This window comes from Camelina sativa, chromosome 12 (genome assembly GCF_000633955.1).
Source record: "Camelina sativa cultivar DH55 chromosome 12, Cs, whole genome shotgun sequence".
Lineage (NCBI taxonomy): Eukaryota > Viridiplantae > Streptophyta > Magnoliopsida > Brassicales > Brassicaceae > Camelina > Camelina sativa.
In genome coordinates, this window is record NC_025696.1 from 13,558,370 (window position 1) to 13,582,984 (window position 24,615).

At 36.1% G+C, this 24,615-nt stretch overlaps 4 protein-coding genes, 1 long non-coding RNA gene and 1 pseudogene across 5 annotated transcripts; 2 read left to right on the top strand and 4 right to left on the bottom strand.

Annotated features, from left to right (window-relative positions):
* Positions 263–1,853, top strand: LOC104731605. Its single transcript, XR_758625.2, has 4 exons — positions 263–433; positions 876–1,022; positions 1,153–1,239; positions 1,432–1,853. It is a non-coding gene; the product is annotated as an uncharacterized LOC104731605 (long non-coding RNA).
* On the bottom strand, positions 2,013–3,258 carry LOC104731606 (dnaJ homolog subfamily B member 14-like). Its single transcript, XM_019233882.1, has one exon. The coding sequence runs from the start codon at positions 3,055–3,057 to the stop codon at positions 2,212–2,214; it is 846 nt and encodes a 281-aa protein (XP_019089427.1). The 5' UTR covers positions 3,058–3,258; the 3' UTR covers positions 2,013–2,211.
* LOC104733478 (dnaJ homolog subfamily B member 14-like) lies at positions 4,576–5,875 on the bottom strand. The gene is made up of 4 exons (XM_010453057.1): positions 5,682–5,875; positions 5,058–5,400; positions 4,870–5,004; positions 4,576–4,776 (listed from the first exon to the last, which is right to left on the bottom strand). Exons 1-4 carry the CDS (start codon positions 5,873–5,875, stop codon positions 4,576–4,578), a joined length of 873 nt encoding a protein of 290 aa, XP_010451359.1.
* Positions 8,253–8,876, bottom strand: LOC104733479 (chaperone protein dnaJ 49-like). The gene has a single exon (XM_010453059.1). It carries the CDS (start codon positions 8,874–8,876, stop codon positions 8,253–8,255), a length of 624 nt encoding a protein of 207 aa, XP_010451361.1.
* On the bottom strand, positions 18,382–19,738 carry LOC104733480 (annotated as a pseudogene).
* LOC104731607 (dof zinc finger protein DOF4.5-like) lies at positions 20,956–21,813 on the top strand. The gene has a single exon (XM_010451030.2). It carries the CDS (start codon positions 21,024–21,026, stop codon positions 21,807–21,809), a length of 786 nt encoding a protein of 261 aa, XP_010449332.1. The 5' UTR covers positions 20,956–21,023; the 3' UTR covers positions 21,810–21,813.

The window sequence follows — 24,615 nt, forward strand, 5'->3', positions numbered from 1 at the left end:
AAAATTTCAAGGTAAATTCTGAATAGTCCTGAAATGATGAACTTATATTTGAAGCTACACTTTTAATTTCTGCTCCCATACATACATTCAGGCAATTNTTACCAATAATTGATTTTATATGTTACTATAATTAACTAAATTCATAATATTGCTATAATTACCAAAAGTCAAATTAACTCGTGGAGAAGAACAATCTCCTCTGTTCCTATTGAATAATATGGAGAAATAATCAAATAGATAATAAGCATTTGCATAAAGTTTTTTGTAACACAATCATTTCAGAGGCATAATGTTACACCCCATATGACAAGTTTTGTCTATAATTAAGGTCGTTTGACGTCGATTTCAGCCATTTCAGAGCCAGCCGATTGACGTCGCTGTGCTCGATGCCACTGTTGCGGCCTTCTTTGTTACCGGATCTAAGGAAGAAGAGGTTGTTCAATTTATCTGCTATTTGACTTGTTCCTCGGAAAATTTTGATTGGCTGGGACGAATCATTATGTATATTTTGCGGGTTTTGTTAATCGTTTTGAGCGTCTTCTTCTTCTCGATTGGGTGTGTGGGTAAAAAGAGTAGGAATTAAGAGCGTTTCCTTGTTAGGGTTTTAGCTCTCTGATACGTTTTTGTTCTCTAAGACCCTTCCTTGTGTTTTTGGCCCCGCTCGAGTTGTTAAATCTGGATTTCAGGGTCTGAAGGTTTATAGAATAAAGTAGAAATTATATTAGAAGGCGTATGTTTTTTTTCTGGTTGGCTCTGTTTTCTACCGTATTCTTTTTTCAAGCTTAGAAGTGTGCCTTTTGCTGCTCTTCACTATTATTAAGTAAGAATTATTAACATTTTCTTGGGACTGTAACATCGTTGTTTATGGTTTCTAGGATATATCTCTGTTATTAAGCACACAGGACCATAGTGAAACTATTGCAGCAAAGAGTGGCGCTCAATATCATCTAATTCCTCTTGTTGTTGACTCAACTTCAATCAGCTTCAGGACAATAGTTTTGAAACAGAAGGAAAATTTCAAGGTAAATTCTGAATAGTCCTGAAATGATGAACTTATATTTGAAGCTACACTTTTAATTTCTGCTCCCATACATACATTCAGGCAATTATTGGTCTGTCTTTTCTGCATTACATCAGCCTTTATTTGTGCAGATGAACCAGCATTGATTGTCAACACTAGCAGGTACAACTGGTAAGCCAAAAGGAGTTGTCCATACCCACAAGAGCATCAATTCCCAGGTATATATATATCCGAACTCCATATGTAGCTCACGTCATTTTTAAAATCCTTTCAACCTGCATTAGAATGTTGAAATTGATAAAAAAATTGTGATCTTCTTATGAGCTTTAGGGTATTTCTCTGTCTGTCCAGTGAGTAAGCGAAATTATGATGCACCCCCCTTTATAAGTTATAAGCTTTTATATGTGCAGGTTAAAAATGTTAACTGAAGCTTGGGACTAAACATCTACTGATCATATTCTCCACTGCCTCCCACTACATCATGTTCATGGGCTTTTTAACGCTTTACTTGCTCCTCTTTACGCGCCATCTTCGTTAACTTATACTATCACCAATATAGCAAAGCTTATATGTATATGTTTATATTTTGGGTTCATATCTGAATCGAGGGAAGTATTCAGCGCCAGATAACTCAATTTTACTATGTACCATAGTCTTGGCTGAGTCGATCACTTTCCAATTTGCTTCTGGCCCTAAAGCAAACACATTTTGCTTAAGAGAAATTTAGCTTGAGACATAAAATAACCTTGGTATAATTCAGGGATCTTCTAGACTCAATCCATCAGGGCGGCTTGATATGCATTCAATTCTAATGAGTCCCCCTTGCCAATATTTTTTGTTTCCAAACTAAGGTTCTTCAAAGACTCTACTTTTGATCCTATTGGCTTGCGAGTAATAGCTTCCTGATAGTATGAGTTATTTCGAATTCTTAAAAAAGACCATAAACAATAGAAAACGTCTTGGTGTATTAAAGTACTAAGATTAACTCCGTTACAGATCATCTACAAATTAAGAGAAAAAAGCTGAATTAAGAATTAAGACGAAGAAAATGAACAAATACTAGTTACATGATTACTAGAGATACTTTGATTAGTTACCTTCATCTGACTAATCTAGATTACAGAAATAGGTTCCCTATAACAAACACGATTCTACAACTTCTAAATGTGACTGTCGTCTTAGTTCTTATCTCACATCTGTCTGAAAAGCCACTCTGCGTCATAAGTAGAGTTGAGGTCTCCTGTTGCCATCGGATTCCTGAAAAGCATCTCTGCTTCAAAAGTAGAGTTTTCATTCTCTGTTTTCATCGGCTTTTTGAAAAGCCACTCTGCTTCAAAAGTAGAGTTTGCGTTTCCACCTTTGAAAAGCCACTCTGCCTCAAAAGTAGAGTTTGTGTTTCCTCGATTAAAAAGCCACTCTAAGTCATAAGTAGAGTTGAGGTCTCCTGTTGCCATGGGATTCCTGAAAAGCCTCTCTGCTTCAAAAGTAGAGTTTTCATTCTCTGTTTTCATCGGCTTCTTGAAAAGCCTCTCTGCTTCAAAAGTAGAGTTTGCATCTCCACTTGTCGTCCGCTTCTTGAAAGGCCTCTCTGCTTCAAAAGTAGTGGAGCTTTTCTTCGGTGTTTTCTGTTCAACTTGTTTCGATTTCCTTTTTTGGTCATACGCGCTTCTCTTAATCTTATCAGATAACAAATCACAAGCTTGTAAAACCAGTTTAAATGCGCCTTCAGCACCGTTAAACCTGTTCTTGTCCGGATGAAGCAAAAGAGCCAACTTCTTGTAACGTTTCTTGACAGCTTCATCGTCAGCCAAAGGATCTACACCGAGAACTCCATACCAATCAGATTCTCCGTTGATTTTGTCTGACGCAGAGATATAAACATCGATCGTCATCAACACTTGTTTCAAACCTTCAAGTTGCGGATACAGACGCTCCGCCTTGTTTACGAATTTCTTTGCTCCATCGTAATCATTCGCTGAGATTTTCTTCTCGGCGATATCAATCGCTCTTCTAGCTTCCTCCTTGTTACACTCCATGTCTTTGACAGAGTTTTCTTAATCAAATTCAGAGAATCGCTTACAAATATCAAAACCCTAGTTTCTGAAAATTGTTACCTTCGCCCTAGTTTTCTTAATCAATTGTTACAACAAGCGAGAGCGGTCGTAGTAACAAAAACTAGGGCGATGCCAGCGTATATATAGACTACGCGACGCGTTTTCCCTTTTTCACAATGTTGGAAAATTGATGGATTGGAAAAAAGGAAATTTTCTTATTTTGTTTTGTGGGGTAAAATAGGAATTATTAGTCTTTGTTGTTGACATGTGTCTTAATACTAATTAGATACAAATAAGGATTCCAAGTCGTGAAAACCTGATTTCCTTGAATCAAAAATATCTACAACAAATCTTGAAACCACACGACAATGTTTAAGAGAAGTTAGGACACTATACATTGACAACCAAAGTAGAACTTGTTCTTGTCTTAAGATGAAAAGATAACCATATGTCATAAAGCATCCATGAAAGGCTAAAAAGCAGAACTCTGCAACTTCTAGAAACATGTAAATACAGTAAGTCTTCCTTCTTATTCACATATGTAAAAATCATCTCTGCAGCATGACTCCTCAAGTTCTCTTTTTTTTTTAAATATATTTCTTGTACTTGATTTGCAGCATTACCACTAGATTGGTATCGAAATTGAACTATTCCAGTGAAAACTACAAGTAAAACTAACCAATGATGGAGAATATCTCTCTCAATAAGTACCATCACCTGTGTTTTGTGTGGCTTTTACCTTGCTCTGATCGGTTTGGAGCGTTCCATTGTTGAGGAGATGATGAGAGGTTGACGACTGGCCTCAAGAAACCTGCTTACGGAGTTTTCTAAAGTTGCACTATGTTATAGTTGACTCTTCTTTTCAGTTATCCTAGTGTCAAGATATAGATGATAAACTCACAACTGCAAATATCAGTTTCAAAAATGAATAGAAGATGAAACAGAGTAATAACAGAGATAATCTAATATGTGATTCTGATCTCCTAGTAAACTACACTGGTCTACAATATTCACCATTAATTACCCTATTTAACACTTTCTCTTACCCAACTCACTCTTGGATTATGGTTTCAAACGGTTCTACCAAAAGCATACTATTACTCTCTCAGACACATCATCTGATGTGGAATGGAGCAAGTTTACCTTTTGAAGCACTTTCTTTTATCTGCTGAGATCAACCTTTGAAACACAGAAACTCATGCAAAAGACAAATTAGACCGCACAGCAGGCAACAAATAAAATAAATGGTTAGTGAATGTTACTTATAGGTCAAGAAATGAAAGAAGAAAGATGTACTAGTCCCGTACCTTCCTAGCAAAAAGAAGCGTCTCCATTACTATTCTTTAATTTGCAGTACTGTATATGCAAGTTTCATAAGATCAACTCAAAAAAACTATTACTGATCCAAAAAACAGATATTAATTTTTAAATCCTCATCTCTTACTTGTCATGTCGCATCTATCAACAAGTCTCTCTGTTGTCATATTGATAAAAAAGCCTCTATGCTTCCTTTTCATCACCTCTAGCAGAAGTAGCTGGAAGAATATTTTCTTCTGCTTGATTTGCGCTATCAGAATCTGAAGTGTTCGAAGAAGAAGCATCATCACTTGTACTTTCGCTTGTTCGTTGAAACTTGGCACTAAATCTGTAGACTGGCCTCCCATCGACCATCTCTGGAATGATCTCGGTCGCAACGAAACACTGCCGGCAGTTTGGACAACACAAGGTCTTGTTAAGATAACGTCGAGACTTCACAAATTTACAATGTGTGTTGCACCTCTTGTTTTTGCATACTGTCCAAAAGAAAATGACTTCCTCTGGTTCCCATGGATTTTCCTGTTTCCATGAAGAATCAGGATCAGGCTGCTCAGGCTCAGGCTCGGATCTGTACCTGGACCCGGACTCGTATTCGTGTGGCTCTGATGGATCCTGCATTTTGCTCTCTTATCTTTGTCAGATAATAAATCCCAAGCTTGTAAAACCAGCTTAAACGCGCCTTCAGCGCCATTAAACCTGTTCTTGTCCGGATGAAGCAAAAGAGCCAGCTTCTTGTACTGTTTCTTCACCGCTTCATCATCAGATAAAGGATCTACGTTGAGAACTCCGTACCAGTCAGCTTCTCCGTTGATCTTGTTTGATGCAAAGATATAAACATCGATCATCCTCAACACTTGTTTCAAACCATCAAGGTTTGGATACAATTTCTTAGCCTTGTCGACGAATGTTTTCGCTCCATTGTAATCATTCTCCGAGAGTTTCTTCTCAGCCGTATCCATTGCTATTTTGGCTTCTTCCTCGTTAGATTCCATTGTTTGTTTACTTTCTCTACAAAAACAAATCGGAGAAACAAATCAGAGACAGAGTTATTGAATCAGTTCGGTGGATATAAAAAAGTTCATGAAAGAAGAAACTTTGCAAAATCTCAAGCCAAAGCAGAAATTTCTTATATATCGAATAAAGAAACAATTAAAACCCTAGAGACGACGAAAGAAACAAAACAAGAGAAGAGAAAAATATAAACATCAATGATTTATATTTCCAGCCGAGATAAAAAGAAGCAATATCCATCAAGCCGAGATATAAACAATATCCAAGAAGAAACAGACTTGCAATGATTTTGTTTCCAGCCGAGAGAGATATAAACATCAATCAACATCATAACTTGTTTCAACCCATCAAGCTTTGGATACAAATTCTGAGCCTTGTTTGCTAGTTTCTTCGCCCCGTTGTAATCATTCTCCGCAATTTTCCTCTTGGCAATATCCATTGCCTTTATAGCGTCCTCCTTGTTGCATTCCATGTCTCTACGGGAAAACCAATCGGAGGAGACAAAAGAAAAAAGAATTCAGAAGAGTAGTATAACACAGAAGCAAAACCGTAAATGCAAATCCAATACAAAGAAGCCATAATCAATCACAAGTTAAAAGACAATTGTCTCTAAAGCCACAAGATAATCAAAATCACAAATGTTTGTACAGCGGATTGCACAACACTAAATATCAATTTTTGGGGAAGAGAAGTTTGTTCTTTTATTAAAAATAAGAATTCGAGGTCGTCACTAAAACGAGTCAAGATCGTGCTCGTCAGTTCACAGGAGAACTGGCAAGTGAGTCACGACGAGCTCGGAAGCTAACGAGAATTATACAGGAAACAATAACTATGATTAAACACAAAGTTTTGCTCTCGGGGTATTGTACGTGAGTCTGATGGACATTCTCCAGTGAGTACTGTTGCTTTATATAGCGGACTGTAGACTGAGGGTTTTCTAGGGTTTCCATCGCGAATTCCCGAAATTGCCCCTTCACGAGTTACTAATGACTTTCATCCAATTTTGTCGGGCCGAAATCACATTTATCTTGTCTTGTTGGGCCGAGTGGCATATTGGGCGCAGCCCATGTCCAACAACAAACAAGTTTGCAACAATATGGTTGGATATAATAAAGTTATAAACAGAGAAAAAGGGATACACAAATCTCGTGTAAACTAGTAACATCTTTGATTCAACTAGGCACAAAACCATACATGCAAATCACCAATTATAAAAGAAACAAGTCCGTGGCCCTAGATTTCTACAGTTACAGTATCCAAATCTACAAAACATCACACAAATCACAAAAATATTGCCAGAAATCAAAATGAATATATACCAGTATTAGTCGGATTATCGTACAAAACCAAAATCATAATACCAAATAAGTAAAAGTCGGATTTTGACGGAGACCCACTTATTAACCCATCCACATTCGCGGTTCAGTATCACAACAATACCCCTAAAACGGTGGAGGCGACGAAATCTGAAATAAGAAGTGACCACCGGTGTGTGTTTTTGTGTTTCCGGTTCATAGAGAAAAAGAACTGAGGCAAAATTATAATATTTTAGAAATGTAAGGACGGAAAAGAAACTATTACTTTGTTTTTCCCTCCCTCCCTTTCCATGAAAATTTCAATTCATCACTGCTTTAGAGTTACAAGAAGGATAAGTATAATTTGGTGATTTATTAAGCAAGGATCAACACTGCTATAGTAAAACCTTCTGTTGCAAAATGCTAAAACACGATTGTAATCCCNNNNTTTTTTTTTTTTTTTTTTTTTAGTTTAGCACTTCTTAGTTTATACAATGTAAACATATTTTCCAATTTTCCCTTAATTCTAATTTCATACATCACCACTACTTTTTGATCTAAATGACTTGTCTTTTTACATATATCACTCTTATCTTGTCTTATTCAATTAAAACTTGGATCATGGTTTCACACGGTTGTATCTATACCATACTACTACTACTACTACTAGTAGTACTCTCGGTGACAGCTTTACACTTTTTGAACTCACTTGACTTTTGCTTCTGTTGTTGTTGTTGTTACAGTGATTCTCCCTGATAAGCTCTCTTCTAGTGAAACCACTCTCTCAGACTCCTGCACCAGATATCAAATGTTGAAGTCATGCCTATCTTGTGAGCCAATGACCACCAGCCTGAGCTTTGTCTCTCAAGGTTAAAAACTTAAAAAGCAAGTATCTTGGGCTTCTAGACTCAATCCATCAGGGCTGCTTGATACGCATTAAATTCTAATGAGTCCCCCTTGCCAATAATTTTTGTTTCCAAACTCAGGTTCTTCAAAAGGTTTCTACTTTTGATCCTTTAGGTTTACCAGTGTTTGCGAGTAAACAGCTACCTGATAGTATGAGTTATTTCGAATTCTTAAAAAAGACCATAAACAATAGAAAACGTCTTTGTGTATTCTTGTACTAAGATTAACTCCATTCTACAGATTAAGAGAAAAAGCTGAATTAAGAATTAAGACGAAGAAAATAAAAAATACTGGTTACATGATTACTAGAGCTACTTTGATTAGTTACCTTCATCTGACTAATTTAGATTACAGAAATAGGTTCCCTATAACAAACAGGATTCTACAACTTCTAAATGTGATTGTCGTCTTAGTTCTTATCTCACATCTGTCTGAAAAGCCACTCTGCGTCATAAGTAGTGTTGAGGTCTCCTGTTGCCATCGGATTCCTGAAAAGCCTCTCTGCTTCAAAAGTAGAGTTTGCGTTTCCTCCTTTGAATAGCCACTCTGCTTCAAAAGTAGAATTTTGATTCCCTGTTTTCATCGGCCTCTTGAAAAGCCACTCTGCCTCAAAAGTAGAGTTTGCGTTTCCTTGTTTAAAAAGCCACTCTAAGTCATATGTAGAGTTGAGGTCTCCGGATTCTTGAAAAGCATCTCTGCTTCAAAAGTAGAGTTTGCATTCTCTGTTTTCTTCGGCTTCTTGAAAAGCCTCTCTGCTTCAAAAGTAGAGTTTGCGTTTCCTCGATTAAAAAGCCACTCTAAGTCATAAGTAGACTTGAGGTCTCCTGTTGCCATGGGATTCCTGAAAAGCCTCTCTGCTTCAAAAGTAGAGTTTTCATTCTCTGTTTTCATCGACTTCTTGAAAAGCCTCTCTGCTTCAAAAGTAGAGTTTGCATCTCCACTTGTCGTCCGCTTCTTGAAAGGCCTCTCTGCTTCAAAAGTAGTGGAGCTTTTCTTCGGTGTTGTCTGGTAAACTTGTTTCGATTTCTTTTTTTGGTCATACGCGCTTCTCTTAACCTTATCAGATAACAAATCACAAGCTTGTAACACCAACTTAAACGCGCCTTCAGCACCGTGAAACCTGTTCTTGTCTGGATGAAGCAAAAGAGCTAACTTCTTGTAACGTTTCTTCACAGCTTCATCGTCAGCCAAAGGATCTATACCGAGAACTCCATACCAATCAGACTCTCCGTTGATTTTGTTAGACGCAGAGATATAAACATCGATCGTCATCAACACTTGTTTCAAACCTTCAAGTTGCGGATACAGACGCTCCGCCTTGTTTACGAGTTTCTTAGCCCCATCGTAATCATTCGCTGAAATTTTCTTCTGGGCAATTTCGATCGCTCTTCCTTGTTACACTCCATGTCTTTGACAGAGTTTTCTTAATCAAATTCAGAGAATCGCTTACAAATAACATAACCCTAGTTTCTGAAAATTGTTACCTTCGCCCTAGTTTTCTTAACCAATTTGATATGATCGTGGCAAGCACGGAGCCAAAAGCTGCAGAGAAGCTGGAGATGGTGGGAAGGATCATTCGTCAAGAGCTAAGGAGATGGCCAAGGAAGCTCATTCACTTATAGTTGATGGGTCATTCAACCTACCAAGGATCCAAGTATTCAACATATCCACTTTGAAGACTTCACCCGGTAATGAGGACTAGGTAACTTAGGTGTGAAGTTTGTACTCTTTTTCCCATAGATGAGTTTTGTCCCAATGGGTTTTCTCAGCATGGTTTTTAATGAGCCAAATGGATCACTACGTCGAGTTATCTAGAAATCATTACCAATGGGGAATAATGTACTTCTGTACTAGTACAAGTGACTTCTGTACTACTACAGGTCACCTAGACGTTTTGCTGTTTTCTTATTTCCTTCGAAACGTCTTGTTGTTTTATTTTGAACTACCTATTGTTTGGAGTGTCGAAACTATGGTTGATTATAAAACCCCATAGCATGCCTCCTTGTTCTTTAGCGAAAAAGTTGTATGAACAAGTATTGTTTCACTTTTTCTCTCAATTCGAATTCTTGAATGCGTTCTTGATTTCTGGGTTTCCATACACTTTGTGATTCAGAAACTCTTCACTTTATCTCAATCCATACAACCACCTAAACATCTATCTCCATCGAATCATTATTCTATCACGTGATCATCACCACCTCCATCGTATTTGTCACTTCCGCACCATCACCATCGAACCTCACCACCAGTCACTAGTATATAGCCTTTCATCGGAGTTCTATCCTAGGGAGATCGTATTATGTGGTTCAGAGCCAACTCTGTGCCAAAGGCTAAGAGATTCTAAACCCTAATCTCTTGTGTTGTTTGCTTAATTTCGTTTGTTTAATTTTAGGGTTTGAATTTTTGGTTGTTCGTTTGTGTCTAGATCGAATTCTGTGAGTTTAGGATTTAGTTTTGTGTTGTTTTCGAAATTTGATTGCATTAGGGTTTAATTATTTCGAGTTTGTTCATTATAGGGTTTGGGGATTTCGATTTTTTTCCTTATAGTCGAGTATCTCTTGTAAAATTTTGAGTCTTAGAGTTTATTTTCGTTTATCTCATTCAAGGAACAACTTACTGCGAGTTTCTTCTTTAATTCGCAGGTACAATGGAGCTTTCTCCAGAAGCTATGGAAGCTTTGAACCAAGCCATGTCCAAGCAAATTGCAGAAGCAAATAAGACAATGTCTAGTCAGTTTCAACAACAGATGGAGCAGCTCAGTAACCAGTTTGAGAAGCAGATCAAAGACATAGCTCAAGCATCTAGCGCCTCAGATCAAAGTTCTACAGAACCGCCTAGTCCTAATGAAGCCCTTCGTTTAGCTAAAGGAAAGGCTCACGTGGGAGCTTCCTCCAAACGCACACGGATCAGAACAGTTCAGTCACCTACTGGGGGAAGAGATACTTGTTTCAATCAGAGAAGAAACACTCAAGGCACCGAAAGAGAGCATCGCAGAACTGGTAGAGACCCTACACGCCCATGACGAGCTGAACAAGTAGCTGGGCATCGAATATACATTGAGTCAGATAGAGAGTATTCTGAAGAAGAAGAAGTTTCAGACCATAGTCAAGAAACAATGAGGAGAAACATAAACAGAGATAATGGCAGGGATTATGATCCTTTGAGGCAGCAGCTGAAGCACCTCAAGATTCAGTATCCTTCTTTTCATGGTACCAATGATCCATAGGCTTATCTAGACTGGGAAAGGAAGATGGAATCTAATTTTCAGGTTCAAGGTACTTATGAGTTAAACAAGGTGAAGATAGCCATATCCGAATTCAATGGCTATGCTTTGTTGGGGTGGGAGCAGCTGGGACTTACTAGACATCGACAGAGAGAACCTGCTATCACTACATGGGAACAGCTAGTCACGCAGATGAGAAAGAAGTTTGTGCCTACACACTACCAGAGAGAGATTCTCAACAAGCTTAGGCGTCTCATTCAAGGTACTAAGTCTGTTAGAGACTACTATCAAGAGCTGGAAACGCTTATGATCAGGGCTGATTTAAGAGAAAGTGAAGACATGGTTATGTCGAGATTCCTTGGAGGTTTAAACAGAGAGATTGAAGACAAGGTAGAGTTGCAGGACTATGAAGATGTACAAGAAATGGTTCATAAGGCAGAATTGATTGAATCGCAGATCAAGAGAAAGGGAGTGAGGACTACATTTACGCCTAACATGTCCAAGCCGAGAGAGTTCAGTAAACCCGCCTTCACCAAGGACAGCAAACCCGTGACAACCACAGTCAAAGAAGAGGTTAAGATCGATTACAAGCCCAAGAGTAGCACCTCTACAAGTCATATCAGGTGTTTCAAATGCCAAGGAATGGGGCATTATTCCAGAGACTATCCTAACAAGAAGATGTTTCTTCTTCAAGACGGAGGAGAGATTGTGCCAGTAGACAGTTCAGAGAGTGAACCAGAGTCTAAATTCGGTGAAGAAGGTGAACCAGCAGTCATGGGAGAAATGTTAGTAGCACGCAGAGCTTTAAGTGTTCAGATTCATCCAGATGATAGAGGGCAGCGTGAGAACCTATTTCACACCAGGTGTATGGTTCAAGACAAGGTATGCACCTTGATCGTTGATGGTGGTAGCTGTACTAATACAGCTAGTGAAGAGATGGTACAGAAGCTTAATCTCAAGACCACTTCACATCCAAGACCTTATCAGCTACAGTCGTTGAACAACAAGGGAGCTTTAACGGTTTCGCAGAAAGTGATGGTGAAACTAACGATTGGGAAGTATGAGGATGAGCTGCTTTGTGATGTAATTCCAATGAAGTCAAGTCATATCCTTTTGGGAAGACCATGGCAGTTCGACATAAGAGTATTTCATGATGGCTACACCAACAAGCAGTCATTTGAGTTCAAAGGACGCAAGGTCACTCTTCTACCACTTACACCCAGCGAAATCTACAAGGACCAGCTTCACATGAACCGCAAGGATACAGAGAAAGTGTCTCACAGCCTGTACATCAATCACAGCGAGTTCAACAAGCTATTTGATCCAGAGATGACCACATTCATGTTTGTGTATAAGGAGACACTCACTAGTACTAAGTCAGCAGAAGAGCTTCCACGCGAGATGATAGAGATTATAGAGGAGTACAGGGATGTATTCCCAGAAGAGATACCTCCAGGTTTGCCGCCAATACGTGGGATAGAGCATCAGATCGATTTGGTACCAGGATCAGTATTACCGAACAGACCTGCTTACAGAACCAATCCAGTAGAGACTAAAGAGCTTCAGAAGCAAGTAGAGGAGCTGATGAGTAAGGGACACATCAGAGAGAGTCTCAGTCCATGTGCAGTACCGGTTTTGCTTGTACCAAAGAAAGATGGTTCATGGAGGATGTGTATTGACTGCAGAGCTATTAACAATATCACAGTGAAGTACAGACATCCGATTCCGAGGTTAGATGATATGCTGGATGAACTATGTGGATCAACGTTTTTCTCAAAGATAGAATTGAAGAGTGGGTATCATCAGATCAGAATGAAGGAAGGAGATGAATGGAAAACAGCTTTCAAGACCAAGCAAGGGCTCTACGAATGGCTAGTCATGCCGTTTGGTCTCACCAATGCTCCTAGCACCTTCATGCGTTTAATGAATCATGCTCTCAGACCTTTCATAGGCATCTTCGTGGTTGTGTACTTCGACGACATACTCATCTACAGCAAAGGTCTAGAAGAACACTTAGAACACATCCGCCAAGTTCTAAATGTTCTTCGTTCTCAATCCCTCTTTGCTAATTTTGCTAAATGTTCATTCTGTACTACTGAGGTTGTTTTTCTAGGCTTTGTTGTCAGTGCAGAAGGAGTTAGAGTGGATGATGAGAAGATCAAGGCTATCAAGGAGTGGCCAACACCCAAAAACGTGGTAGAAGTCAGGAGCTTTCATGGTTTAGCCGGGTTTTACAGGCGATTTGTCCAAGACTTCAGTACTATTGCAGCGCCACTTACAGAAGTTGTCAAGAAGGATGTAGGATTCAGATGGGAGGAAGCACAAGAGAAGGCGTTTTCAACCTTAAAAGAGAAGCTTATCACTACCCCTATTCTTTTACTTCCTGACTTTATGAAAACTTTTGAGATTGAATGTGATGCCTCCGGAGTGGGTATAGGTGCTGTTTTGATGCAGGATAGGAAACCATTAGCTTACTTCAGTGAATAGCTAGGAGGATCGACGTTGAACTATCCTACATATGACAAGGAGCTGTACGCCTTGGTTCGGGCTCTTCAAATGTGGCAGCATTACCTGTGGCCCAAGGAGTTCGTTATTCACACTGATCACGAGTCCCTGAAGCATCTCAAAGGACAACAGAAGCTCAACAAGAGACATGCCAGATGGATGGAGTTCATTGAGACTTTTCCCTACACAGTTAATTACAAGAAAGGTAAAGATAATATAGTCGCAGATGCATTATTTCTACTTTGTCTTCTAAGCTAGAAGGTTTTGATGAAATAATAGGACTTTATGAGACTGACATCGATTTTGCTGAGAGCTATGGCAAATGTCATAAGTTTGCTTTTGAAAACTATTATAGGCAGGATGGATATCTGTTCTTTAAGGATCGACTGTGCATACCAAGAGGATCCATGAGAGAGCTGCTGATCAGAGAAGCTCACGGAGGTGGACTAGCTGGACATTTCTGAGTGTCAAAGACTCTACTTGGACTGCAAGAACACTTCTATTGGCCTCAAATGAAGAAAGACGTTGAGAAGGTTTGTTCTAGGTGCCATATCTGCAAAATGGCGAAGGGTAAGGAACAACCCCACGACTTGTACACTCCTCTCCCTATTCCTTCTCAACCTTGGACTCATATATCTATGGATTTTGTTCTTGGCTTACCTCGAACCAGAAATGGTAGAGATTCGATTTTTGTTGTGGTTGACAGGTTGAGCAAGATGGCTCACTTCATTGCAAGTCACAAGACGGACGATGTTGTTATTGTAGCTAACTTGTTTTTCAGGGAAGTAGTACGTCTACATGGAATGCCTCAAGTGATTGTCTCAGACCGAGATACAAAGTTTCTAGGACACTTCTAGAGGATGCTATGGGCTAAGCTCGGAACCAAGCTATCATTCTCAACCACATGTCACCCGCAAACAGATGGGCACACCGAAGTGGTGAGCAGGACACTATCTACACTCCTCAGGACCTTAGTGAGAAGCAATCTCAAGTCATGGGAAGAATGTCTACCACATGTTGAGTTTGCATATAGTTACGCTAAGCATTCTGCTACTCTGTTTTCTCCTTTTGAAATTGTTTATGGTTTTAATCCACAATCACCTCTAGACTTGAGCCCTTTACCTTTAAGTGTGAAGTGTAGCTTTGATGGCAAAGAAAAGGCTGAGTAGGTGAGGAGGATACATGCTAAAACTAAGGAGAACATAGAGAAAAGGACCAAGCAATACGAGAAGCATGCGAACAAGGGCAGGAAGGAGCTCGTTTTCGAAGAAGGAGACTTAGTGTGCATTCACTTACGCAAGGATAGGTTCCCAGAAGAGAGGAAGGGCAAGCTTCTACCACGAGCAGATGGTCCATTTGAAGTCATCAAGAGGATCAATAACAACGCATACCAGATTGATCTTCAAGGTAAGTATAACATATCATCAACATTCAATGTTTCTGACTTGCTCCCTTACTATGCAGATTTCGATTTGAGGACAAATATTTTTGAAGAGGGGGAGGATGATATGATTATGGCAAGCACGGAGCCAGAAGCTGCAGAGAAGCCGGAGATGGTGGGAAGGATCACTCGGTCAAGAGCTAAGGAGATGGCCAAGGAAGCTCATTCACTCATAGTTGACAGGTCATTCAACCTACCAAGGATCCAAGTCTTCAACATATCCACCTTGAAGACTTCACCCGGTAATGAGGACTAGGTAACTTAGGTGTGAAGTTTGTACTCTTTTTCCCATAGCTGAGTTTTGTCCTAATGGGTTTTCTCAGCATGGTTTTTAATGAGGCAAATGGATCACTACGTCGAGTTATCTAGAAATCATTACCAATGGGGAATAATGTACTTCTGTACTAGTACAAGTGACTTCTGTACTACTAAAAGTCACCTAAACGTTTTGCTGTTTTCTTATTTCCTTCAAAACGTCTTGTTGTTTTATTTTGAACTACCTGTTGTTTGGAGTGTCGAAACTAGGGTTGATTATAAAACCCCATAGCACGCCTCCTTGTTCTTTAGCGAAGAAGTTGTATGAACAAGTATTGTTTCACTTTTTCTCTCAATTCGAATTCTTGAATGAGTTCTTGATTTCTGGGTTTCTATACACTTTGTGATTCAGAAAGTCTTCACTTTATCTCAATCCATACAACCACCTAAACATCTATCTCCATCGAATCATTATTCTATCACGTGATCATCACCACCTCCATCGTATTTGTCACTTCCGCACCATCACCATCGAACCTCACCACCATTCACTAGTCTATAACCTTTCATCGGAGTTCTATCCTAGGGAGATCGTATTACAATTGTTACAACAAAGCCAGAGCGATCGTGGTATTAAAAATCTAGGGCGAGTCCAGTATATATAGTACATGCATCGCGTTTTCCCTTTTTCACAATGTTGGAAAATTGATGGATTGGAAAAAAGGAAATTTTCCTGTTTTGTTTTGTGGGGTAAAAAAGGAACTATTAGTCTTCAGATATTTTAATTCCATCCAATCTCTGAGTGATGCAATGTTGAGCCAGGTGGACTTAGTCTCTTTTTTTTTTTTGACAACAATGGAAGAAATTAGCTCAAACTAGCCAATTGGGGGAGGAGGACTTAGTCTCTGTAATCTAATAAATTGGAGTAAAACAGAAAATACAACTTATATTTGTTATATAAAGTTGAGTTTTAAAAGTTAGTCATTAACAAGATTTTAACATGTGTCAAGTTATCAATCTCAGATTTTGATAAGTGTAAAAATAAAATATTTTGTTTCAAAAAATATTAATAATGTAAAAAGATGATTATCAGAAATTACAGAATTTATTAAAAAATACAAAGTTTTTTTTTTAATTATAAGGAGATTATATATATATTTCATAAAATTCAAAATTATAATATTATTTACTAATTTTTAATTTTAAGTTATTAATTCTACAAAAAATAGAAAAAGGGATTAAAGAAACGATACAATTAATGATTAATTTTAAATTTTGTAAATACTCACTTCTATATAAACATAGAACGTCTCATATTTAAATAATTTATTCAAAAACACTGTTTTCAATTTTGTTTAATTGGATATTTTTTTTAATGGGCAGGTAAATTTTTCTTATTTTCTAAACCAATTTTTTCTCCTATTTTTTACTTTTTCAGTTGGAAATAGGTAAGATTAATATGTTGACCCAAAAAAGAAATTAATATATGCGTTTTCTTTTCCTAATACTATATTTTAAAATTTATTGTAGTATTTTTAGATTATTTTATTTAATTTATATTTTTATCTTTGAATTATTTGGGATTCATATATTATCGTGCTTATAATTTTCTATTGTTTCTTTAATTATGTCAAATTAATTTTCTTCTACTTTTTCAACGGTTAGTCATAAACCCTTCTTTTTTTGCAAACATAATTGTTACCATTATCCATTCAATCCCAAAGGGAGATAATAAGTAGAAGCTCATCAACCTAATAGATAGATAAAACAGGCTAATCAAACACAAGTTTACAACAAACATAGATAGATAGATTAGAAAAACATAAATCTGTTGTTGATAGATCCATAGGAACTCAAAGACTGTGACACCCTGGTTTGCGGAAAGGTTTAAAAGAATTTATTTGGCCAAATATGTCACTAAAATGCATTTATTTTTTGGGTCAAGGATCCTGAGGGAACTTTATGATGGGTGACATTCCTGAAAGTGATTGTCGAAACAATGCGAGTGAGGACAAAACACATGAAAATATCATTTGATGATTTGTAAGGTCGGTAAACAAGTTTTTAAAGCATCCTAGACGTAACAAACCGGCCATCGAATATGGGTGGGTCCACGGACAGGGAATAGATGTAGGGCCCACTTAGGAAGGTGGGCCAATGGACTGAGAGTGGACATGGACTCACTAAGCAAGGGGCGGTTGAGGCGTTACAGAGACAGATGCTACATCATGGTGTGTCAAAGATACTTCTACGAATACATTGGAAAATTTAACATTAGTTACTATCAAAAGATTTTGTGACGTTAGAAAAATATTTTTACTTTCATTGGTTGTCGGAGCAAACCATTTCGAGATAGCAAAAAGACGTGAACATGTTCTCTCCACACAGGAGGAGGGCAGAGCCGATGTTCTCTCTATAGTGGAGAAGGTTGGACGCAAGGTTATCTCCCCAAGAGAGAAAGGTGGAGGAGCATGGACGAAAGGTTATCTCTCCAAGGGAGGAAGGCGGAGCCAAGGTTCTCTCCACGGTGGAGGAGGTTTGACGCAAGGTTCTCTCCATAAGGGATGAGGTCGGAGCCGAGGTTTTCTCCATGGTGGTCATACATTATTGTGATGATACATCATTGATTAATATATTATGTAATATATTTTTTATTCAAAATGTTTGTTGAGCCAACAATTTTAGTAATTAGAAAACTATGCGGAAGTGAAAGTAAAATAGTTGACTTAGTGTGTTCATATAGACATTTTCTAGGTGGTGATAAAGAATATATTGTAACATAAAATATATTTAGGTGTAAAAAAATACACTTTTAATAGTAACACACATACAATATTTGTAAATAGATATAAATCAGTGTATTGTAACAAAAAATAATATTTATTAATAACGTACAATATATTTTAATATATTTTAATATATTTTTATTACATTTAATTTAATTTATAAAACTTTAAACCTGCACATCGGACGGGTCCTCATCTAGTATAGTATACACACGTGTATTTTTATATTTACAGTTCTTTACTAACTAGTCTGCAATGTATAATACAAAGAATCAATTGTATTGAATTTTTAAACTTATTTACAAATCATATTCTACAAACCAACTTGTTAATGCCCGTCCAAACCTAAACTTTTGTCTGAACCATGACATATTTGCCAGAGCCTATCACTGGAGTTTCTCTATACCCACCTGATATTTGAGTCCACAAAGTGAACCTTTTTCTCTTTACCAGGCTTAATATGAGAAACTGCAATAGCATCACTCAAAATAAATTTCTTTCAGCTAATTGCAAGGTTGTTTTTGGTCAAACAATGCAAGACAAGACGAGAGATCATCAGTCCATGTTTCAAACTGGACAGCAAGCGTGTAAGTTATCTGGATAGTAGTCAACATCCATAAAGAATGATGTCATCTCATGGACCTTCTCATATATCTTTACAGAGAGTCTGTGAGACGTATCATCTTTCATGAATTTATGAACTTTCCCATGTAATTTGATCTGGCTATACCCGAAATCATTTTTAACTCCTGCATTCTCCATTCTCCAGAAATCCACAACTCGCATATCCATTGGCAAACACCACGTAGTTCCCCCCATTTGTTGGATCCAACTCCAAAAACTTTGTAGCTGCGACTTCTAGCAGTTTCACATTCCCATGAATCCTACAAGCCCCAAGTAACGAACCCCATACTGGAGCGTGCTCCTTGCATGGTGACATCATAGCAAACTCGTACGCTTCTTGTATCCTACCAGCACGACCTAACATATCAACCATAGCTGCATAGTGCTGTCCCTCAGGTTTAATCCCGTAATCTCTCTTCATAGAATTGAAATGCTCCCAAGCTTTATCAACAAAACCTCCATGGTTACATGCTGTTAGAACCACCAAAAACGTAACAGGATTAGGTCTACAACCTTCTTCCTTCATCTTATCAAAGCATTTTACCACCTCTGAAACTTTTCCATGATAACCATATACCCTGACATCAATGAAGTCCATGTAACAACGTTTCTGGTGGACAACTGATCAAATAATTTGTGACCATGAGAGAAACTGCTGCATTTGAAGTGCATATCAACAAGGGCACTATCAACTATAATGTTGGACTTGATATGGCACTTAATCATCACAGCGTGGGCTCTCATTCCGTGTTCCAGCGATGCTAACGCAGAACAAGCTCTAAACACTGAAGCAAATGTATTAAGGTCCGGAAATATTCTGTTGTGTCTCATATCATAGTAAATATAAAGCCCATCTTGTTCCATACCCTTTTGCACATACCCAGATATCATGGCATTCCAGGGAATCAAATCCCCCTTACATTGCAAACAACGAAAGAGAATCGCAGCAGTTTGAAGATCCCTTGATAAGGCGTAAAGTATCAACAACTTGACTTTCAAATACTCATTGGGAGCAAATCCTACAACAACCATCTGAGCATTATCCTTTTCCCTTTACCATATTCCTTTCTTTCTTTGCATTCCTGCATAAGTCTCAGGCTGTACTTGCAACCACACGCTATGCCACAATAACCCAATAGCTTCTTTCAATCTCCCAGTAACACAAAGAACCTTTAGTGTCTTATCCAGCTTCTCTTTCTTTCTCTGATTCTCCACCTGAAAGCTAGAAACATGTTACAGGTGAAGAACCAAAATTTGATCTATCAATCAACGTAAAGCTTCAGACTTTATACAACCTCATAAGAAATGATCATAGCGTCATTGGACCAACTTAAGCATAAGTATATAACAGGGCTCAGCATTCATACCGACAAAAGAAGTAAGAGTTGTAATTTTGGAAAAAAAACTGAAATTGTGGTATTTTGAGGAATTTCTATTTTATTATTTTCAGCAAATATGGTCTATAATTATGCCATTTTAGCAAATAACCCTTTACCTATGTTCTTATATATTATTACCAGTGTTCAACAAAGCACTAGGCGGTATCTGGGTGATGACCCAACGTAGAGCGTCTAGAACGCCTAATTGGGGCCTAGACGGTTTTTAGGCGGTTTAGGCGTTTACAACATAAAACATGTTATATATGAAATTATGTACAAATATATGTTAGAAAAATAAAAAAATTATAAATTATAAACAAAAGTAAGAAAAATACATTTATTTAATTTATATTAACAACATATAAACATTTATAATTACGTATACAGATATAAAACTTAATAATTTAACTATATGTGGTTAAAAATCAAAAATATATATTAAATTTAAATTAATGTAATTTTAAGCGGTTCAGGCAGTCATCTAAGCTTCTGCTGAGCGCCTAGGCGCTGTCTAGTATTGATAATAACTTTTATAATAAATTTGTAAATCTCTAGAACAAACTTTTACAGTAATATTTTTTGATGCGCCAATAAGATCATGCGTGAACCGCACTCGCTTACACGTATTATATTTTCTCTATAAAAAGATCACTATTAAATCTCTACTAAAATTAATTAAATGCTTTCTCATTTAGAAAATTAGGCAATTAAGAGCTCTTTCTACCATGTGTAACTATTTTACATATTTCTCTATAAAAAAAAATTATCTAACACATCATGAGATAGAGCATGAGCACACGCGGCGCTTACAATTACTCTATCTCTTATAGTAAATGTATGCAATCTGTGTTTGATTTGCCTTAGATTGTCATTACACTCTCAATAGATTTTGTATATGTTTATATGACTGAATCATTTAATTATATCTATCTTGATTCTCCATTTTTCATATACAAACAAGAGTTAGGAATTAATAAATCCTTAGTTTTTTACTAAGCTTAGCCTAAGGTTTATGGTGTGTAGATAGATCTTCAGATTTTATTAATACACAATCTTTGACACGTTGCGCTCTCAATCTAACTTTTTTAAACTCTCAACCCCTATCTCTTCTTATATAAGAAGGGACACCCTCCCAAAACCAAAGATCATAGCAACAACAAAGTCATTATAGTCTAAACCCAAAAAATCAAGTGCTTCTTGAGAGAAATGGATAACTTGATCGTTTTTGCAGATGAAGACGACAACCAACAACTGAATGGAGTGAAGCCCCCACCGCGAGCATGTGCAAGGTGTAGCTCCAACAACACCAAGTTCTGCTACTTCAACAACTATCGCGTGTCCCAGCCACGCTACTTCTGCAAGAGATGTCGTAGATATTGGACTCATGGTGGGGCTTTAAGGAACGTACCAATTGGTGGAGGCTGCCGTAAAGCCAAGCGGGCTTGGATAGATAAGTCTCCTGTCTCTCGTATGGTTTCTCCTGACATCCAACAGGTTACTCCTGACATCCAACAGGTTAATCATCAACCTTTCTCGTATGTTCAAGAAAACAATGAGTTTGTTGGATCTTTTGGTGCTTCTTCTTCTTCTGTTGCTTCTGGTACGGTTGGAAACCATTTCGGTTCTTTGTCTGATATTCGTGGTGGTATGGTACCAAATGTGCCTCCTCCACCTCAAAGTTTCCAACCAAATTATCGCCTAGATTTTCAAAATGGACCATTTGAAAATGATTATTACAATGTTGGATCCAGTACTAATCCTTTCATAAACCAATCAATTGGTGGTGGTTATGTTGATAATCACAACGGTTATGGCATGGAGCCATACAAGTGGAACCAGAGCTTCAACAACACTCTGAGCATGAATCATGACGCCAGCACTACTGGAAGCAGAGGATCTGACATGACCATGATGAACAACGACAACAAAAACAAGATCAGATACAACAGTGTGATTAAGCATCCTTGTCATATAGAGAAGCATGGTCCATAAGACTCTTAACCGTATAAACTGTTTTCTATTTATAATAAAATAAAAGTCAAATGTTTCTCTTTTATGTTTTCTATTGTTTTTTTTTTTAAGTTTGCATCTTTTGTTTCTTAAAAATTCAGAAATAAATTGCTTATCTGATTTTTTTATTTTTCCTTGGTATAATAATATCAATTATCTATTTTTCCTTTAAATTTAATGTATAATTGTCTAGTAATCACCAGTTCGTTTCATTGTTTTGCAATCCGCATATATCTTTCTTGATTATGTTATATGGTTATAATTAGGTGTCTTGAGCCAAATCACAAACTAATTTTCAGAGTATTTTAAAAACATGATTGGAGCGGAAACAAATTACGTCCAACATAAATCGTTATGTAATTTCAATAGGGACTGAGACAATCTAAGTCAACCTCAGTCCTCATCAATGGCACTAGATAATTAATTTCTTGAAAAGTTAAGTAACTTCCTTTTTACCAAATTTACTTTTATATTATTCTATAAATGACTTTTTTTTTGTTTAATGATTCGATTGAAATTGGGGTTCTTTTTACTAAATATTATTTATTTGACATAAATAATTATATATTTATTTCAATAATAGATAGTTAATAAAGAGAAATATAAATTAATAATTTTAAAAACTACATTTATTATATTATCATTTATTTGGTCAAAATCAATTATTAATAGATATATAAAACTAATAAGTTTAAAACAAATTCCTAAAATGTCAATTTAGTAGTTGTTAAATAATAAAGTAGATAGATAATCTAAATAAAGTGAGCTTACATATCTGTTATGACCAATCAATAATGATGTAAAACTTAGAAAAATTTGAAATGTATTGCCTTAAATATAATATTTATAGTCTTATTTGGGTGAAAATGAATTACTCTCAATTTCTTTTGTCAACAATTTAATGAATTTCTATGTTTTTAATAAAAAAATAATTGATTTTTGAGAAAGAAAAAAAAAAGTGACTAGTTTCCTAATTTATGTATTTCTAGGTAACTATAAATATATGGGAAGAACCATAGAAAATATTATAAATAGGTACAAGCAGTTGGCAAGAAAAATATGTTATCTTAGATTTTCCTAGAACCAAAGCTGCTACTTTCTTAAATTTTGTTTGAAACGTTGTCGAGATATGCTATAGTTGTTGAAATAATAGAACTTGGTATTATCACTAATTTTATGTATTTCTAGGTAACTATATATATATGGGAAGAACCATAGAAAAATATTATATAATGGTACAAACTGTTGCCAAGAAAAATATGTTATCTCAGATTTTCCTAAAACCAAAGCTGCCACTTTCTTAAATGTTGTTTGAAACGTTGTTGAGATGTGTTATAGTTGTTGAAATAATAGGTATTATCAGAATTAGGACTCAGACCCCGCGATGTCGCGGGGGAAGTATTCCAAAAAAGAAATTAAATTTAAATTATATATTATGAAATCATTTGAAAGTAATAGAATAGTTTCAAAGTATGTGTTACAAATAAAACTAAAATTATTAAAAAAGGGAAAAAATAAGAAGATAATTTATGAAGAATTATTATAAATATAAGATTGAAATACATAAACGTTATATATAAATTTTTTAAATTATTATAAATATAAGATAATTTATGAAAGAATTATGGTAAAGAGCTACAACCATCAGAACAATTATTAATATTTATATTACTAGTAAAAAAACTATTATGATAAAGTGATTCTAACTGAGAATATTGAACTAATGGTTGTAATGATTAAATGCAATTTTCTAGTAAATAATTATAATTATAAAATATATTTAATAATGAATGATAATGTATCAGTGAAAAATTATAAAATATATTTGAGTGAAAATATATCAGCAAAAAATAAAAATAAAAATAGACAGCTTTTAAAAATAAAATAAAATTTAAATATTAAAATAGATTTTTTATGAAAATTACGATAAATAGAAACAACTGTAAATTATATATTAAGTTATATCAAATTTCTGTATTGCTATAATCATTTTTTTTTTGGTTATATTATAGAATAATGTTTAATATTGGATATTAATATTCAAATTATATAGATTCAATATAAAACATAAAATTTGTTTCAACAAACAATGATTTGTTAGTTATTAATGAAGATACAAATATATAGAGAGTTCAAAAGACATGACTATATAAATAGACACACCTAGTAAAACGAAAACTTGCGATGAAAAAATATGAATAAAATGTATGGTGAAAAGACACAACTCTTCAGTGAACAGATGTAACCTTATGAATTTTTAAAAATATATATCAAAACAATTTTTTACGAAAATGTATCATGAAAAGTCACAACTACGTTTATTCAGATTGTTATTATTATGTGCTAAAAAATTTTCCCCAATAAAAAAACAAATATATATAATTCTAAAAACGTGTATATTTTAAACTAAAAAAAGAGTTTGAAATCTTTTATCCTATAAAGCATAAGTCACTTGTCCACTAAGATTATGTCACATCAGATATTTTGAAATAAAATTAATTAAAAAAATAGTTTATCAAATTCGAAATCAAAAAAAGTTGAAAGATCGTGGGATAAATAATTTTGTTAAAAAAAAAAGTTGGCTTATTGGATTGTTGACTAAAATAAAAGATATATGAAGCCCAAATACAAGTTCATCAAACAAAATTGGAATAACCCTAAGTCCATCAAACATAGCATCAATCACGTCCACTTCAATTTTCTTTCGTTCACCTTTTTCTCTTCGTCTCCTCTGTTTCAAGGAGTAAACGTCTCAAAACTCCCTAAAATTTTTTGACAAATCTCTTAT